The 19,677-nt window shown below is 36.4% G+C and overlaps 1 protein-coding gene across 4 annotated transcripts in view; it reads left to right on the top strand.

Annotated features, from left to right (window-relative positions):
* The window catches only part of NPEPPS (aminopeptidase puromycin sensitive), a 98,411-nt gene that overhangs the window by 48,975 nt on the left and 29,759 nt on the right, over positions 1-19,677 (top strand). For all 4 annotated transcript variants that reach the window (XM_032615899.1, XM_032615900.1, XM_032615902.1 and 1 more), the window contains 3 exons: positions 7,483-7,560; positions 16,127-16,248; positions 18,746-18,853. In XM_032615899.1, the coding sequence (XP_032471790.1) occupies positions 7,483-7,560; positions 16,127-16,248; positions 18,746-18,853 (308 nt within the window). The remainder of the gene's footprint in view (positions 1-7,482; positions 7,561-16,126; positions 16,249-18,745; positions 18,854-19,677) is intronic.

The raw sequence follows: 19,677 nt of genomic DNA, 5'->3' as shown, positions 1-19,677 counted from the left end.
CCTCTGTCCATTTTAAAATCAGGGGTTTTTTTGTTGTTGGTTGTATGTGTTGTTTATATATTTTGGAGATTAACCCCTTTTCAAATACATCATTTGCAAATATCTTCTCCCATTTGGTAGGTTGTCTTTTTGTTTTATTGATGGTTTCCTTTGCTGTGCAGAAGCCTTTTAGTTTGATGTAATCCCATTTGTTTATTTTTGCTTTTGTTTCCCTTGCCAGAGGAAGCATATCTAGAAAGACATTGTATTGGTAAGACCAATGTCGAAGATTCTGCCCGTGTTTGGCCTCTCCCGTTGTGGAGCACAGGCTCCAGACGTGCAGGCTCAAAGGCCATGGCTCATGGGCCCAGCCGCTCCGCGGCATGTGGGATCTTCCCGGACCGGGGCACGAACCCGTGTCCCCTGCATCGGCAGGCGGGCTCTCAACCACTGCGCCACCAGGGAAGCCCTGGGGTTGTCTGTCTTTTTATTGAGTTGTAGAAGTTTTTATGTGTATTCTGGATACAAGTGTTTTGTCATATATACAAAGTAAAATATTTTCTCCTGGTCTGTGGTTTGCCTGTGCATTTTCTTAATAGTGTCTTTTGATAATTACAAGTTAAAAAAAATTTTTTACATATATATATTATTTTCCATTATGGTTTATCACAGGATATTGAATATAGTTCCCTGTGCCGTACAGTATGATATTAACGAAATTTGATCTATCAATTTTTTTATTTTATGGTGAGTGCTTTTTTTGGTCCTCTCCAAGAAATAATTGCCCATCTTAAGCAGACTTAGCTTTTCATTCTGAATATTTGGGACTCTGTTAGAGGCTTAGATCTCACTGATTACTCTAGCTGCTGTGTGAGGACAAGATTATAAGGCAGCAAAAGTGGAAACAGACCAGTTAACAGTTTATTGACCGGGGACATATTAATACGTCTTTTGTTAGCCGATACAATTAACATCACCGTGAGACATTGTTAGAGCTTAAAATTGGTCAAGGGTTCATTATACAACTTATGATTGTCGTTATCATTCACATTTTGCTCCATTAGGTTTTTGTTCCACCTTGTGTATATTATAAACGCAGGTTTATTACCGTAAAATTTTCAAAAATGATGCATTGTGAAATTTTGAGTGAAGAATATTTCAGTGAATTTTATCCAGATACTTTCACTGTTTGTCTGAGCGACGTATATATTAGTGTTTCAGAAGATGATAGTTCTTCAGAACATAGTTCTGATTCAGACGAATGTGAATATTAGACCAACAAAAAGACAAAACACCTTAGTGATTGATTCTGATATGGAAAGTGAAAATGAAACCCATGGTGCTGGAGAATGATCCTTTTCTTCGGCAGAAGAATGGGTTGAAGACAACATTTCACAAAAATTAGAAGACTTTACAGGTGTGTCAGGTGTAACTTTTTTTTTAAATAAATAAATTTACTTATTTATTTATATTTTGGGCTGCGTTGGGTCTTTGTTGCTGTGTGCGGGCTTTCTCTGGTTGCAGCGAGCTGGGGCCACTGTTCGTTGCTGTGTGCGGGCTTCTCATTGCAGTGGCTTCTCTTGTTGTGGAGCACGGGCTATAGGCGTGCAGGCTTCAGTAGTTGTGGCATGTGGGCTCAGTAGTTACACGAGCTCTAGAGCGCAGGCTCAGTAGTTGTGGCACACGGGCTTAGTTGCTCTGTGGTATGTGGGACCTTCCTGGGCCAGGGCTCAAACTCGTGTCCCCTGCATTGGCAGACGGATTCTTAACCACTGCGCCACCGGGAAAGCCCAGGTTTAACTATTGAATGTAATAACCCGCAAAATGTTAGTGAAATAGCAATTTTTGGTAACGACTTTTTGAGTTGGTCACGTCTCAAACAAACTTGTATCATCAGCAGAATGAAAAATCATATAAAAAGTATGATGAGGGTTTAAAATGTTCTGATGTAACCAATAGTGACATGAAGAAGTTTCTTGGATTAATAACTTTGTTGGGACAAATAAGAAAGTCACACTGGAAAGAACATTGGTCGACTGATACCTTACTTGAAACACCTGTCTTTCCAAAGATTATGACGAGAAGAAGGTTCCAACAAATAATGACATTTCTTCACTTTAATGATAACTCAGGAACTCCACTTCCTACAGACAGTATTTCAAAAGTTAAACCTCTTTTGGTTTATTTTCTACCAAAAATGTTTAATAAGTTTTTAAAATATTTATTTACTTATTTATCTATTTATTTATTTATCTATCTATTATCTATCTATTTATGCGGGCTGCGCCGGGTCTTAGTTGCGGCATGCAAACTCTCGGTTGTAGCATGCATGTGGGATTTAGTTCCCTGACCAGGGATCGAGCCTGGGCCCCCTGGATTTGGAGCATAGAGTCTTACCCAGTGGACCACCAAGGAAGTCCCTCTACCAAAATTTCAATCAATCTATATAACCATACAAGAGCTGTCACTTGTGGAGGCAGTGATAAAGTAGAGAGGATGACTCAGATTCAAGACCTGTAACCCCAGAAAACTTACAAAATACGGAATTTTGGTCAGGATGGTTGGTGAAAGTGAAACTGGATATATATGCAACCTTGAGATTTACATGGATGAAGGAAAGAAACTATAAGAAACAATATTATCGGTCCTACAACGTTATCTTGGTTCGTGGCACCATATTTACCAAGACAGTTATTACAACAGTGTGTCCACATCTGAAATATTGTTGAAAATAAAACCAGAGTTTGTGGGACTATAAGAGAGAATCGTGATCTACCAAACCAATTAAAGGAGAAATCTAAATATCTGCAGAGGGGAGAAATGACATTCTTACGGAAGGGAGAAGTGACTCTTCTTATATGGAAAGACAAGAGACTGGTCCACATGGTGACAACTATTCATGACGCATCCATAGCCTCTCCATAGCATGGATCCATAACATCTACAGGAAGGAAGACAGGAGGACTGGCCATCAGATAACTAAGCCCACTTATATATTAGAGCAGCTGTCCCCAACCTTTTTAGCACCAGGGACTGGTTTTGTGGAAGACAGTTTTTCCACGGATGGCGGGGGAATGGTTTAGGTGGTAATGTGAGCGATGGGGAGCGGCAGATGAAGCTTTGCTTGCTCTCCTGCCGCTCACCTACTGCTCTGCGGCCCAGTTCCTGACAGGCCACGGACCTGGTCCGTTGCCTGGGGGTTGGGGACCCCTGTATTAGAGTATAATAAATATATGAAAGGAGTTGATCAGTCTGATCAATATCTGGCAAACTTCAGTATCTTCCAGAAAACTTGAAAATGGTATAAGAAAGTAAGTTTCTATTTGAGTAATTGAGGTTTATTCAGTGCATTTAAAATTTTACTGTAAACTTAATGCATGGAATAAAATGACTTACAAGCAATTTTTCTTAGCAGTAGCTAGAGAATGGGTAACTGGACATTCTGGTAAGTGTAGTGGTAGTCCCGAACCTGGTCCTTCTTGTGGCGTTTCGCAAAGATCCACCTTGTCGACTCTCAGGTAAAATAAAAGAATATATGCTAGAGGAAATCATATACACAGGACTAAAAAAAAAAAATGCTGCCAGAAAGGGTAGAGTCTGCTCTTAGGGGAAAGCGTAGTGAAACACGGTATATTTGTGATAGATGTTCTGTTCCCCTGCACAGAGGTGCCTGCTGTACTGCATATCACACTCTAACAAAGTATTAGAATGCTTTAGTAAGACATGTACAAAGTTTCAAATAAGTACATTACGTGCAAAAAAAGTTGTTGATATTTACTCAAACTTGGGTGTTTCAATATTCTCTTATGTAACAAATTGCCGGCCACAGTTTCTGCAAAAATCCCCTGGTCAGCAATGTTAAGAGGCTATTGTAGTGGTCGAGGAGAGAAAATAATGGTACTCTGGACTGGGCTGTAGTGGTGGAGACACTGAAAAGTCTGGGATTAACGGTGTTGAATTTGCTTGTTGGATGTATGATATACGAGACAGACAGACATGGAGGGGAGGCAGTTAGGATCATTTCGTATTTTTGACTTGAGCTACTGGATAAATGGTGGTGCCATATGCAGAATATACAAAACTACAATTGACCGAGGTTATTTCAAACTCTAATGTACATTTGCCAAGTAACATGTTGTCCAATATAAAGTAATTGGAAGAGTATCCCATAATACAATAGACATTTAAAGAATTCAAATATATGGCTACTCCCTTCTTACTAAGAGAATTTTGGCGGAAATTTTGCTCCTTTTTTGGTACACATGTATAGTTGATATGTACATTTGGAAGCATATTTTGTAGAATGTAACCGAACAATACAGTGCTTGATTATTTCAATTTAAAAACTGCTATTCTTTTGTTTTTCTAGCTTCATTTCTTACCATTTTGAAGCTTTTTTGTGCATCTATAAAAACAAGTTAGCTTTAGTAAACTTTTATGGAGATGGTCTTTGATCATAGTACCTCAGAGGTATCATAATGCTACTTCATATATTAGTTAGAAAGGTACATTCTTAAGCCTTGAAGTGCTTCTTAGCTTCCCTGTAGGCAAAGTAAGATTCTATTCTTGGGGATCAAGTTAGAGCAAATCTCAGATTTTTGCCAGTAAAAGTCATTGTTTCAGTAGAGATTTCATTAATATTGTATATATATACCAAGTCTTGAGTTTTTGTTCAAATTTAGGAGCTAGCTTATGATAGCAGAAAGAATTTTGGCAACAGGAATAGGAAGGGAACTGAGTTCTAGTCCAGCTCTGTGACCTTAGGTGAATCATTAACTTTATATGCCTCATTTTCTTCATCTGTAAAATGAGGAATAATTGATTAAAGTTCTTTTAAAAACTGAAGTTATAGTTTCTTATTGGTTTTGTAAAGATTTTGGCTTTATAAAGACATGTTTGAACCATCGTATTAGAAACATTGGAGGGATTTCCCTTGTGGTCCAGTGGGTAAGACTCCATGCTCTCAGTGCAGGGGCCCCGGGTTCGATCCCTGGTCAGGGAACTAGATCCCACATGCATGCCACAACTAAGAGTCTGCATGCTGCAACTAAAAGTTTCCATGCTGCAACTAAGAAGTCCACATGCCGCAACTAAGAATCTGCATGCCGCAACTAAGAATTCTGTACGTGGCAACTAAGATCCCGCACGCCTTAACTAAAAGATCCTGCATGCCGCAACTAAGACCCAGCGCAACCTAAATAAATAAATAAATATTAAAAAAAAGAAACACTGGAAATTTAATCTTTGGCTGACTCATTTGAAAAAAAAAGTGAATTGTGGGCATCTTGCCTGGTTCATAGAATGTTATTAAGTTTGAATCACTGTTACTCATATCAAACTTAAGCCTGTGACTGGTAAGGCTACCTCTCTTTTAATAATAGCTTATTGAGATATAATTCACACACCATACAGTTCAATTCAGTGGTTTTTAATATATTCACAGAGTTGTGCAATCATTGTCAGAATCAATTAGAGCATTTTCTTCCCCTTTTTTTAAAAAAATATTTATTTGGCTGCGTCGGGTCTTAATTGTGGCATGTGGGCTCTTCGTTGCGGCATGCGAGCTTCTCTCTAGTTGCGGCACGGGGCCTTCTCTCTAGCTGTGGTGTGCAGGCTCCAGAGTGTGTGCGCTCTGTAGTTGTGGCGCGTGGGCTCTGTATTTTGCGGCATGCAGGTTCTCTAGTTGAGGTGCACTGGCTCAGCGGTTGCAGTGCACGGGCTTAGTTGCCCCGCGGCATGTGGGATCTTAGTTCCCTACCAGGGATTGAACCTGCGTCCCGGCATTGGAAGGTGGATTCTCAACCACTGGACCACCAGGGTAGTCCCTTAGAACATTTTCATCATCGCAAAAAGAAAGTACCCATGAGCAGTCACTTCCCATTTCTGCATGACCTTCCAGCCCTAGGCAACGGCTAGTCTACTCTGTCTCTATGGATTTGCCTAATCTGGACATTTCATATAAACATGTGGCCTTTTGTGTCTGGTTTCTTTCACTCAGCATAATATTTTCAAGGCATATCCATTTTGTAGCATATATCAGCGCTTCGTTTCTTTTTGTCGTAGCATAATATTCCATTGTATATCACGTTTTTTCTGTCCATCAATTGTTGGACATTTGGGTTGTTCCTACTTTTTGGCTACTAAGATCTCATTTGTGTATAAATTTTTGTATGGACATATGTATTCATTTCTCTTGGATATATAACTAAGAGTGGGATTTCTGGATTATATGGTAACTCTGTATTTAATCTTTTGGGGAACTGCCAGACTGTTTCCCATAGCATTTGTTTTTGTTTGTTTTTTTGGCTGCACAGGGTCTTTGTCGCTGCACGTGGGCTTTCTCTAGTTGCAGCGAGTGGGGACTACTCTTCATTGCAGTGCGCGGACTTCTCCTTGCGGTGGCTTCTCTTGTTGTGGAGCACCACGGGCTCTAGGCCCACGGGCTCCGTAGTTGTGGCTCACGGGCTTAGTTGCTCCGTGGCATGTGGGATCTTCCCGGACCAGGGATCAAACCCGTGTCCCCTGCATTGACAGGTGGATTCTTAACCACTGTGCCACCAGGGAAGTCTGTCCCATAGCATTTGGAAACATTTTTACATTCCTATCAGCAATGTATGAGGGTTCCAAATTCTCTACATCCTCCCTTAAACCTTATTATTGTCTATCTTTTTGGTTATAGTCATCCTAGTGGGTGTTAAGTGGTATCTCATTGTGGGTTTTTTTTTTTTTTTTTCCATTGTGGTTTTGATTTGCATTTCCCTGATGGTTAAAGATGTTGAACATCTTTTCAAGTGCTTATTAAGGCTGCCTCTTTGGGCAGTTTTTCTTTTGGAATGGGGATATGATGTGGTTGGGAGTTGATCTACTTAGCTCTTTTCCTAAAGTGTCAACTAAGCATTCTGAAGTATCAGTTAAATAAGCAGACTCTTCTCACTCCTGGTAGGGAATAAATCAAAGTCTAAATTTAATCCACACACCTGTTTTCACCTTCTTTATTTCTGTAAAATGTAACAAAGAATTTCACTGGAAATATGATTTATATCTTGTTGGAATTGTTACCTATGTTTGGGTGGGGGACAGAACTTTTACTGATGTATCTTTAACACCGAAATCTTAGCAATCTGCTCAGTATTTCAAATGTTCATGAGTAAGACTGCAACATATAAAGCAGTATCATAGTCACACAAAGATGAGAATGAAGCGTGTCTGGGAATCTGGTAGAAAACCTTTTCATATTTATAGCAGCCCTGTTTCCCTTATAAAAGTTTTGTGAATTAATATAGGATGTGTAATTGTTTCTAAGGAGCATATTTAACTTAGGTTACATAGCCTAAAATACGTTACTTTGAAATGATACTCTTGTTAATAGGAACTTAATTTATTAAATTAAGAATATTTAGTTTTAGTAGAGATTTTGCTCTTGAAAATGTTAATTGCTGCCATCTGGATTTGGTCTTATCAGTCCAGTCAGATTTGTGAAGTAATTTTTTTTTTCCATTCCAGAAATACATGCTACAGGATTTAACTATCAGAATGAAGATGAAAAAGTCACCTTGTCTTTTCCTAGTACTCTCCAACCAGGTAGGAGAAACGGCTTTTGTAAAATCCTGTTATGAATAGTGACATCTTCTTCCAGAAAAATTTATCATATGCCCTATTTTTTTTAACTCATTGTTTTACGGAGATTAAGTATTAAGACAGAGCTTTAGACAGAGTCAGGTGCACTTCAACTTTTGGGCCACCAGAAAAAATAAAAAAACATAGAACATAATGCATTGTTTTCACCTTTTCAGTTTTTTAAAAATATATCTACCTAGCTCCATCTTCTACTAATTGAATCCAAATCTCTGAGATGACTGTCCCACAGATAATTCTGAGATACAACCAGAGATTAGGGAGCTATTATGCTAGTGAGGGCATGGATGAAAAGATTCGTTGGTATGTTACTATATGTGCTATATAAAAGCACAAAGAAACTAGATGTTCTGAGCTTAATATAATGGAAGAAATCATATACAAATCAATTGGTAAAGCACTAAGACTTCGAGTAGTGAGCAAATGAAAAGCCACAGATAATTTGTATGAAAGAAAATGCAAATAAATAATAAACATGTGAAAAGATATTTGCCCTCCTGGTAATGAGAAATATTAAAACAACAGCTACTGATATATCAGTTTTTGCCTGTCATATAAGCTGAAGTAAAAAAAAGATTCTCAATGATGTGACTGCCTCATATTACTGGTAAGAATGTAAATCCATGTAATTTATTTGGAAAGCGGTCTGGCAGTATGTATTAAGAGCCTAAACATGTTCATGTCTTTGACCCAGCAATTCTGGTAATAGGAATATATCCTAAAGAAAAGTCATAAATACAGGAGACACTTTATGCCTAGAAATGTCTATTGAGACGTTACCTAAGGTAGTAAAAAATTAGAATTAATACATTTGTCCAACACTAAGGGAATAATTAAGCTAATTATGACATACCTGTATGGTGGAATATATATAGCAATTAAAAGTGAGGTTTGTGAATTCTTAACACTGTAAAGTACTTATTATAATGTAAAATTGAAAAGCAGAATACAAAATTACATATACAAGGTGATGAATCAGATCTCTAAAATGGTACAAATGAAATTATATGTCTGGTTGTTGACATAATTGACGATTTTTATTCTTATTCATACCTTTCTCTGGTTTCCATAATTTTTATATTGAGAATATATTCCCTTAATATAAAAGTATTTTAAGAAAAATTTTAAATTGGAGAAATTTTGTCTTTTATTTTGATACTCTTAAAGACCTTTCATTTTGTCTTTTTCTAACCAGGATTATTTTTGTGTGAAATTATTATAAAAACAAATGCTTGCCATGAACATGTATTAAAAGATACTGAAGAATATAACCTGAAAATTGAGATTCCCTCTCTCTGACCCCTTCTACTTCCATTGTCTACTAATCGTTCCAGAAATATTCTATTTCTTTCTAGAAATATTCCATAAGTGTATATGTACATTTTAACCCACAGATGGGATCACAAATGTCAGTGGCTTCCAACAAATATTTCTTGTTTACACATGGCCCTGAGGACTGCTGATCATCTGCAGCCATATTGCCAACTTCACTGAGCACCACTAAGCTCACAAGTCTGCTCATTCTAGGCTCTGTAGTGAGTAGCTACTATCTGTAGCATGCTGTTCTCTTACATGGCAGAAGGCAGAAGCTCAGAGATGGGGACAGAGCCAAACCACAAAGACACATTTAAAGCTTCTGCGTGGATGGTGATGTCCATTCACATTTCATTGGCCAAAGCAAATAGCATGGCCAAGCCCAAAGTCACAACAATTACCAGACATTTGATAAAACTTCTAATATGAAACATAAAGCAAAAAGCAAAACAATAAGTATAATAGAAATATAGGAACTTGGAAGAAACAAAGACAAACGAAAAGAAAGCCTCAAAAAACCCAAACAGATTAATATCCTTAGAAGTATTATTAATATTACATTCATTAAATAAGGACAGTATGGAATAGAGTAAGAAAACTTTTGGAAATTATAATACATTAGAAGTAAAAAACCAAAATAAGTTGTAGAAGATGAAATAGAGGCATCTTCCAATTAGGAAAGTTTGAAGACCAATCTAGCAGGACTGGACATCCATCTAGTGAAAGTGAGGACAGAGGAGATGGTAAAGGGAAATGATGAAAGACACAAAACATGAACATTTCTCTGAACGGATGGGGCATGAGCCTTAGGTTTGAAAAAAATACACTACTGAGAGGGACTGACTCAAATGTAAAAAGTCTCACATCAGAGGAAATTTTAGAACTTTCAGGGGTAAAATGAGACTCTCAAAGAGTTTCTACCCGAGGTGAGGGACTTGGGAGGAAGGAAGGAAGACTGACAGATTACCTTCAAAGTTCAGGAATCAGAATAGCAGTAGATTTTACCATCAGGAACAGTGGAAACTAGACTCTAGTATGGCCGTTCCTTCAAAATTATGAGTGAATCTGATTTTCAATCTAGAATTCTGTGCTTAGCCCAACTGTGAAGTTAAAGAGAATAAAATATTTTCAGATTTGGAAGGTTACAGAAAATTTAATTCTTTGTAAAAGATGTAGGAGTAGAGAAGTAGTTTAGCTACACTTCACTTTTTACTGTTTATTTTTTTTAATGTATTTTTATTATTTATTTTATTTTTGGCTGCGTTGGGTCTTTGTTGCTGCACGCAGGCTTTCTCTAGTTGCGGCAAGCAAGGGCTACTCTTTTTTTTTTTTTTTTGCGAGGACTACTCTTCGTTGCGGTGTGCGGGCTTCTCATTGCGGTGGCTTCCCTTGTTGCGGAGCATGGGCTCTAGATGTGTGGGCTTCAGTAGTTGTGGCTCGTGGGCTCTAGAGTTCAGGCTCAGTAGTTGTGGTGCACGGACTTAGTTGCTCTGCAGCATGTGGGATCCTCCCGGACCAGGGCTCGAACCCGTGTCCCTTGCATTGGCAGGCGGATTTGTAGCCACTGCGCCACCAGGGAAGCCCCGCTTCACTTTTTATAGTAAGAAGAAAAGAGTGTGTAAAATTGTAAAATGAAAAAATAGCTAAATAAGCAAGGTATTTAGAAATCACAGAGTTGCTACTGAGGCAAGTGTAGGGAGTAAGTGGCATTGGGCAGGTGCCTGCAGCTTATATATGTAAGCCTGTAGAACTATATGAGGTTTTAAACTATGAAATACTATTTTGATAGAAGTAACATGAACTTTAAAAAAAATTTAAAATCTGTATCATTACAGACTATATTCTATGTTCACACTGTGAAAAGATAAAAAAGTTAGTTGCAAAAGAGAAACAAAAAAATTCCTTCTTTGGAAAAATGATGCCTCTGAAAATTAATGAGCCAAAGAATATTTGTTAGGGAAATTAGAAAATATTTAGAACTGAATAATGAAATTACTACTTACAAAGCATGTGGGATGCAGGTAAAACATTCTCAGAGAGTATATTTAGCTAAGAAGGAAGACTGAAAATTAATTAGCTAAGTAAGCATCAACATCAAAATTAGACGAAAAGAATAGGTAGCTCGAAGAAAGTAGAAGAGATAAAGATTTAAGAGCAGAAATTAATGAAATAAAAATGACTTACTAGCTATTGACCTTGGGCAAGTTATTTAAGTTAAATAAACTCAGGCGGAGTCTGAATTTGAACACCAGCAGTTTAACTAAAAACTTTGCACTTCTAACCACCACATTATGCTCTTTTTATTTTTTAAATTAAATATTAAAAAATATAATACATGGACATGGTTTGAAATTCAAATGATATATAGTGATAATTTGTCATTCTATCCTGTCTTCCTCTCTCAGCTCCACTTCTCAGAAGTGATCAGTTTCCTATGTATCCTTTCAAAACTGTTCCGTGCTTTTATAAGCATTTATGTATGTACCACTTAAGAACACAGAAGTTAGCATGTCATACATATTCTGTACCCTTCTTTTCCCCTTATATATATGAGTTCATTTATTATCAGTATATAAGAGCTGCATCATTCTTGATAAGGACTGTTTACAGTAGACATGGTAAATTAAGTCAATTCTAATAAAAGCAGGAACAAGTCAGTGAAGGTTATGACCATTAGTATACTATCATTTGACAGAGTTTTGGAGATTTTTAGCTAATATAATGATATACATAAGTAATTGATATGAATATTAGAATTAAAAAATTATTTGCAGATGTGACTATATTAAATTATTGAATATCTATAAATATCTGTTCAAAAATCACTGCCTTTCACATTTTCCCAAGATTCTCTGGGTCAAAGTTACCTAGTCATTCTTTGCTTTAAGAATAAAGTCCTTATTTTTTCAAATTTTAAGTGGTCTCTCTTCTGGTAATGGAGTAAATATTGAACATATATCAGGAGGATATTAGTAACCTTTGTGTTTAGCCTCTTCAAACTTAACAGTCATGCCGAATATTATATAGCTAAGTAAAATATCTTCTTTTCTGAAATTAGAACCATTCTAGAATAGTGGTTAACTTACCATGATCATTGTAAGGCCTAACAGCCTCAGAATCGGTGGTTAAGGATCCTGTAGAGTGACGTTCATTTGGAGAAACACTAGAAGATGTTAACATTTTGAAGAGTGGAAAACAGGATCATAAGAAGTGGTGACAGAAAGGCAGAGACCTTTATTTTCTCTTTATATAAAGTAATCTGTCTTAAATTTCATAGTGTTTGGTAGGCTTAATAAATTTTTAATAATTTAATTTTTAGTAATTTTATTACCTCAGGTTTTACAACAATTATTATACTCTCCTAAGGTTTAATAAACAAATAAGGTTTTTGGGGGAGGTCCCAATTTTTCAGTCGTTTAATTAATAAATGAGCTTATTGTATATTTTAAGAGGCTTAGTACCCCAAGCAGATAAATATTGCATACATTGGATATTCAAATAAGGTATCTAATTTGAGGAAGCAGTGTCAATTATGTGTGAAAATAGGTATAAAATCAGGCTTTCTGGCAATTGGTTTGTCAATAAATGAAATTTATCGTGAAGTCCTTTTCCCTCCTGTTCTTGCCCTAAAATTCTACTATATCAATAGCAGATACTTTGTAATTAGTATTGTATAATGTGACACTAAATTTATTAATATATTAAAAAACCTTAAACTTGTGTTTTGTTTGAATTCCCAATAATTTATATTTTGTTTAGTATGCCACTTTTTGGAAGTGGTCACTGTCAGTATCTTGCTATATAGTATGATGACCTTGGAGATTTAAAACCAATTAAAAGTGTAAGCAGCCTTTCTTATTTAGTTTTGAGTTTTAAATCCACTTTTATTCCAAATAAGAAAAGTCAGAAGTAGATTTACTGTGGAATATGAGTTATATAAAAGGCATCGTAACAGCCGACTTAGGGAAAACAGAGTGGCCAATTCCATTTATGGAATTGTAACATAAAGTTCCATCAAATAGTTATCTTTAAAGGGTTTTTTTTTTTTTTTTTTTTTTTTTTTTTTTTTTTTATGCGTTACGCGGGCCTCTCACTGTTGTGGCCTCTCCCGTTGCGGAGGACAGGCTCCGGACGCGCAGGCTCAGCGGCCATGGCTCACGGGCCCAGCCGCTCCGCGGCATGTGGGATCTTCCCAGACCGGGGCACGAACCCGTGTCCCCTGCATCGGCAGGCGGACTCTCAACCACTGCGCCACCAGGGAAGCCCTTTAAAGGGGTTTTTGTAATCTATTAGATATTCCTTGTAAACTTTATTAATGTGAACACATCTGCTTTTTTAAAAAAAAAATCAGTGAGAGACTTCCCCGGTGGTCCAGTGGTAAAGAATCTGACTTCCAATGCAGGGTTCGCAGGTTCGATCCCTGGTCAGGGAACTAAGATCCCACATGCCGTGGGGCAACTAGGCCCGCTCATCACAACTACTGAGCCCGCGCACCTCAATGAGAGAGCCCGTATGCCACAAACTACAGAGCCCACATGCTCTGGAGCCTGCGCACCACAACTAGAGAGAATCCCACATGCAGCAACTGGAGAGAAGCCTGAGCGCCACAGCGAAGACCTGATGTAGCCAAAAAAATAAAGAAAATAAATAAATATTAAAAAAAAAATCAGTGAATTCCTAATGAAAATAGAGAGAAATTTTTTATTATTTATAGCTAAACTCTTCAGTATCAATCATTTAGAATTCTTTCAGATTTTTTTACTGTATTCTTATTTACTGTCCCAGTAATCTATCATTCTCTTTAAAAGTAAAAAGTATTGGGACTTCCTTGGTGGTCCAGTGGGTAAGACTCTGTGCTCCCAATGCAGGGGGTCTGGGTTTGATTCGTGGTCGGGGAACCAGATCCCACAAGCATGCCGCAACTGAGAGTTCGCATGCCGCAACTAAGACCTGGCACAGCCAAAATAAATAATAAATAAAATAAAGAAATATAAAGAAAAAAGCATTTATTGACCCCTTCAGACAGAATGTCTGGTTTTAAAAAAAAACTATCACAAATGTCTATTCATTGGACCTTCAATTGAGTTGTTTTGTTTTATTTTCCCAGCACGATTAATTTAAGAATGTGGCACTGTCTTTAGTGGTGACTTTGCTGCAAAGTTCTAAAATTTTCACTTGAAATTATTTTCAGAGCCAGTTTGAGGCACATAAGAAAATCAGTTTAATTATTTCATAGACATAATTAGTGTTTTGTCTAGAAATAGATTGCAATTTGTCATTCACATATTCTGTAGACTTGAACTCTTCATGACTTGGACCTTTCCAAAAAGCAAGTTCAGTTTTGGAAGGTGAAGACATGACTTTGAGAACATCCAAAAGGATATGTCAGAGAGAGAGTCAAGAACATTTTGAACAATGTCAGTGTCATTGCTCTACAGCATTCCAAAATGACAGTTTGAAACGTTAGGATATAAAAGTTTTAATATAAGTGGCTAATTACTTTATAGTCATACTGTATCTGACTTGTTAGATTCCCATGCTCTAGATCCTTTTATAAATAGGCACTTTAAAGGGATCTATTACAAAGTCAGCATTTTGGGGTTTTTTTTTTTGTGACTGAATTTGTAAAATGTAGAATGGGATTATTGTTTTGTCATGCATCTGAATTTAGTAGACGACTACTAGATAATGGTGATAATTTTTTTCTGTTAGCGAAAGAGAGCATAGTTGATGCTTGAACAACACAGGTTTGAGCTGCACGGGTCCGCTTATACTCAGATATTTTTCAGTAGTAAATACTGTACCACATAGTCCAAGGATGGTTGAATTAGGAGATGTGGAGGAACTGTGGATATGGAGGGCCCTGTATAAGTTATAGGTGGATTAACCTCTGCATTATTCAAGGGTTAACTGTATATATACTCATAAAAACTCACATTTTCTTCTCTCTCTCTCTTTATTAAAATTAATTTATTTTATTTTTGGCTGCGTTGGGTCTTCATTGCTGTGTGCGGGCTTTCTCTAGTTGTGGTGAGCGGGGGCTACTTTTCGTTACGGTGCATGGGCTTCTCATTGTGGTGGCTTCTCTTGTTGCAGAGCATGGGGTCTTAGGCGCATGGGCTCAGTAGTTGTAGCTTGCAGGCTCTAGGGCGCAGGCTCAGTAGTTGTGGCGCATAGGCTTAGTTGCTCCGTGGCATGTGGGATCTTCCTGGACCAGGGCTTAAACCCGTGTCCCCTGCATTGGCAGGTGGATTCTTAACCACTGCACCACCAGGGAAGTCCAAAATCACATTTTATATAAAAAAAAGAACGTCTCTGTGTATAACTGAGTCATTTTTCTGTACAGCAGAGGTTGCCACAACATTGTAAATCAAATACACTTCGGTAAAAAACAAAACAAAACAGAAACTCCCATTTTGTCTAAATTGATTTTGCTCTTATATAACAATGGTATATGTATTCAGGTTTCATTTTTATTTGCATTTAATAATTATTGATTAAAATTTATTTCTTTAATATTATTAGATTTCAAATGACTGAGGTAACTGTAAAAGTTTGTTTTATGCCCTGTTGCTGATCAAATCATTGGTCTTCTCTATAGTTCCTTACAAATGTATGGAATCAGTGTTCCATTTGGATTGAACATCTGTGTCTTGTCTTAATAATAGAATAATTGGCATGAAGTCATCTAAAAGGACCAATTTACATGGTATAATTGGCAGAGAGCATGAACTTTGGATTAAACCGACCTAACTTTTTAATCTTATTCTTGCTACTTACAAATGGTGTGACCTTGGGCAAGTTATTTAACTTTTCAGGCTCAGTTTCTTCATCTGAAAAAATGGAGACAATACCTACCCAACTAAATATTTTTAAAGCACCAATGCACAATAGCTTGTCATACATTTAATAATAAATGTTCATTTCTTTTCCTGCTTTTATCTTCATGTATTGGTAATTTGAGACTAAGTTAGTAAAATTAAAGAACTTTCTAAGCAGTCACCCTAAACATGAGATTAGTCTGCCATTTACTTTAGTAAATACTGTATTCTCTCCATTGCCAGGAGGAGTATTTGAGAAAGGAAGGAATGATTTGAACATTGTCAATAGCCAGCTGAATTAGTGTTTTAGGGACATACTTTTGATAACTTGTACTTAATATCTCCATGAAAATGTTTTCATTTATCTTCAATCACAGGTACAGGAACTTTAAAGATAGATTTTGTTGGAGAGCTGAATGATAAAATGAAAGGTTTCTATAGAAGTAAATATACTACCCCTTCTGGAGAGGTGCGCTATGCTGCTGTCACACAGTTTGAGGTATGGTATTCTTTAATATATTATGACCTTAAATTAGACATTCTCACAAAGGTCTAATTCTATTATTTGCGTGATTATTTGAGGCTTAGGTGCCTTTGGCCATAATTGTATTATTGATTTTGGAATTTTTATTTTATACTCAGCCAGTTATCTCTCTTATACAAGAGAGAGAATTAGGGGTGTGGGCTGAGGAATGATTTTATTTATAACAGTACCATTATTAATTTAGTAGGAAAAGCCACAGGTACAAAAAGAGGTACAAAGTATAAAAGCAATCCAGGTATTGAAATTTTGTTACCTGTATGTCTGTATATATAGTTATATATGGATATATATAGATATAGACCTATCAATTTAAATATAATTTTGTTACCTGTATGTGTATGTGTATGAGTGTGAGTGTGATTCCAATGCTTATCTCTAGCCCTTTTGAGCACTTCTTCATCCTGGAATGGTTGGCTGGAGTGTGTCTCCAAATGATTTTTTTTTAAGAGAGGGTATGTGGGTGGTATACTTCCTGAGTCTTTGCATATCTGAAAATCTTTCATTTGCCTTTATACATGACCAGTTTTACTGAGCATGTAAGAGATTTGTTGGGGGAGAAAAGAAAAAAAGAGCAGCCCCTGACATCCAGAAGTTGTCCTAGCACTGAAATCTAGTCCAAGTTGTTTTCCTGTTGGACATAAACAGTATCATAGAATGCCAACCTCAGACAAGGTCACTCCGAGACCATGATAAAGTGAGACAAAACAAGGGCACTTCATAATTTCATCCAAGCATAGACAAAAACAAGTTCACTTTGTTAATCACAAAAGACAAATAACTCTCTCTCTTGGTTAAAATGAGTGACTGCTGCTTCTTTACCATTTGCAGTTTTAGGCGTTGACAGCACCCAACTTAGAATGAATCCTTTCTTCTTAAATCCTCCTCCAAATCATTCAGCCAAATCCAAAATCACATAATTGTTTCTTTCTTAGACTCTTACTGAGATACCCCATGGTTTCTTTTGATGTGAGTTTTCCCTTGCTACAGTGAGTAATAAGCCCAACTTCTTCAGTGATAAGAGTGGTACAACTGGCTTACAATTTTTCTCTTTCAAAGGTGCATAAATATTCTAAAGTCTTTCACGTCTCATTTTGTCGAGGGGGAGGAGTCAGACTAGAATGTTTCTTCTCCCTTTGTAGGGTAACACATTTTAAAATTTTGTTTTATTTTCTTCCTGATTGCTTGTTAAATTATTTCTTTGTATGTAAAAATTAAAAAATTTCACCAGGTGTTCACTTTTCATTAACTTTTAATAATTGGTGAACCCTATTGATGTTCATATTCAGAGCTTTCTTCAGTGTAGCAGTATTTTCTTCTATTGCATCTTCATCATGGTTTCTGTTCTGATCTCTTCTTCAGGAACATCATTTAATAATAGCTTTAGCTCTAGTGTCTATCCCCCAAATGTACCTTAGATTGCTTATCACTTTGTCCTTTGGATATTTTGGAAACTTAAATCTTACTATCTATGTAATTCATTTGATTTCCTCTAATATAAATACATTTATTTACTGCTGTTGCTCCTAATTTGAATTTTTCTGTGCATTTCTTTCTTTACACTCTACTTTTCCAAATGTCTTATTTATTCTTTTTTTAAACATCTTTAGTCTTATTTATTCTTTAGTAGAATTCATAATTAGTTTCTTTGAGAGTGCAATCAGCCATCTAATGTTTTTCCTTGGAGAAATCCTTTTTCAGAAGTATGTGCTTCCTCTGCATATTTTGTTACTTCTTTTTAAGATACAGAATCTTGTCAATGGTTCTATTTTATTAAAGATTTTTTCTTTTATAACTGATATTCTACTGCACCATTAATCGTATTTTGCTTTAACAAGTTTGCTCTTTTTTATTTTTAAAGAAAGAATGAGATCTCTTTCAAAAGGTAGGTCAAATGGTGATAGTTTTATGTGTTGTATATGGAAGTGCCATTAAACAAATGACCTGTTTGGAACTGATACAGCATCTGTCTTTATTCCTGTTTCTACCATTCCAGATAAAGAACAAAGCACATCAAAAATTCTGGAGATATTTTTATTTTTATTTTGAAATCAAAGCCAGAGAGGCAACCAGTCATATTTTCCCATCGTTGAATCCTTACAGTAGACTACTGTTAACCTTCCTGTGCTCTGTTGACATTATAGATAAAGCCATTTGCCTTTAATTTGAAATATTGAAATGTTTTAATAAAAACAAAAGTATAATTGTCAGTTATTCTAATACTATAAGCTCTATAGCAGACCTAGTTCCTGGATAATTGCTGATGTGGCAATGATAGTAAACCTTGTGTTTTCTTTGTAGTCAGTGCCTAGCTTGTTGCCTGGCACTGAGTAGAAAATAAATATTTGAAAAAGTGAATGAACAAATGATAGAAAGAAAGAAATGTCTGTTATTTCATGAAATAGTCTGGTAGGTTAATTCTGTGATATTTTATATTTCATATTCTTTTCTTAAGGCTACTGATGCCCGGAGAGCTTTTCCTTGCTGGGATGAGCCTGCCATCAAAGCAACTTTTGATATCTCATTGGTTGTTCCTAAAGACAGAGTAGCTTTATCAAACATGGTACGTTTGTGTTTGTGAGTATGTTCATATTTTGAATAAGTGTTTAGCAGATTTAGTTTGCTGATTAGATGGTATAGCATGAAACCACCCAGCACAGTGCTTGACACATAATTGGAACACAAATGTTAGTTTTCTTAATTTCTGAAAAGCCTTCTTTTTCTTTATTGCCTTATTTGGGGAGTTTCCCCCCTCCTGGAAGAAATTCTTTATAAACTGTATTAACAAGATCATCTAATTCCTTCAATTTGGAAATCTAAATAAGAAATAAGTTTAATAAATATTACCTGAAAGAAAAAAAATCTGATATTAAGTGCCAAAAGATATAGCCACATAATGAAGTGTATTTAGGTTTTTGGCTGATTGTATTTTTGGAATATGCTCCCTTCACTGATGTCGTTGATCCTCATTCATAATAGAGTAAGCATTCACTACTTGAAGTGTATTGTCTGAGACTGCCTTACTTAAGACATAGAGTAGCTTGTAGCTTATAATAGGAATCTAGGGAACTTGGAAATGCCTGCTGCACCTGAAAATAACTGGCTTTTGCCTCCTTTATTGGTGGAGAGAATTCCATAGATTCTCTTCTCAAATATTCTCAGAGAGGAAGCTAATATATTACACTGAAATGTTCATTTACAATTTAGTATGAATGAATTTATCGGATCAATTCCTGAATAAGTCTTACTTGGAAGAAAGAATAGAGAGACCTTGAGGAAACTGAGAGCCTGAATAGGAAAAAGAGGGAGAACACCAAAGGGAAATTAGGGGACTCCAAAGGTAAAGTGGAGATTTTGTGACTAATTTGTTTAGAGCCAGCCTTTGTA

Source organism: Phocoena sinus, chromosome 20 (assembly GCF_008692025.1).
Source record: "Phocoena sinus isolate mPhoSin1 chromosome 20, mPhoSin1.pri, whole genome shotgun sequence".
Lineage (NCBI taxonomy): Eukaryota > Metazoa > Chordata > Mammalia > Artiodactyla > Phocoenidae > Phocoena > Phocoena sinus.
The sequence above is the reverse complement of the archived record's forward strand: the minus strand, read 5'-3'. Positions and strand labels throughout refer to the sequence as shown.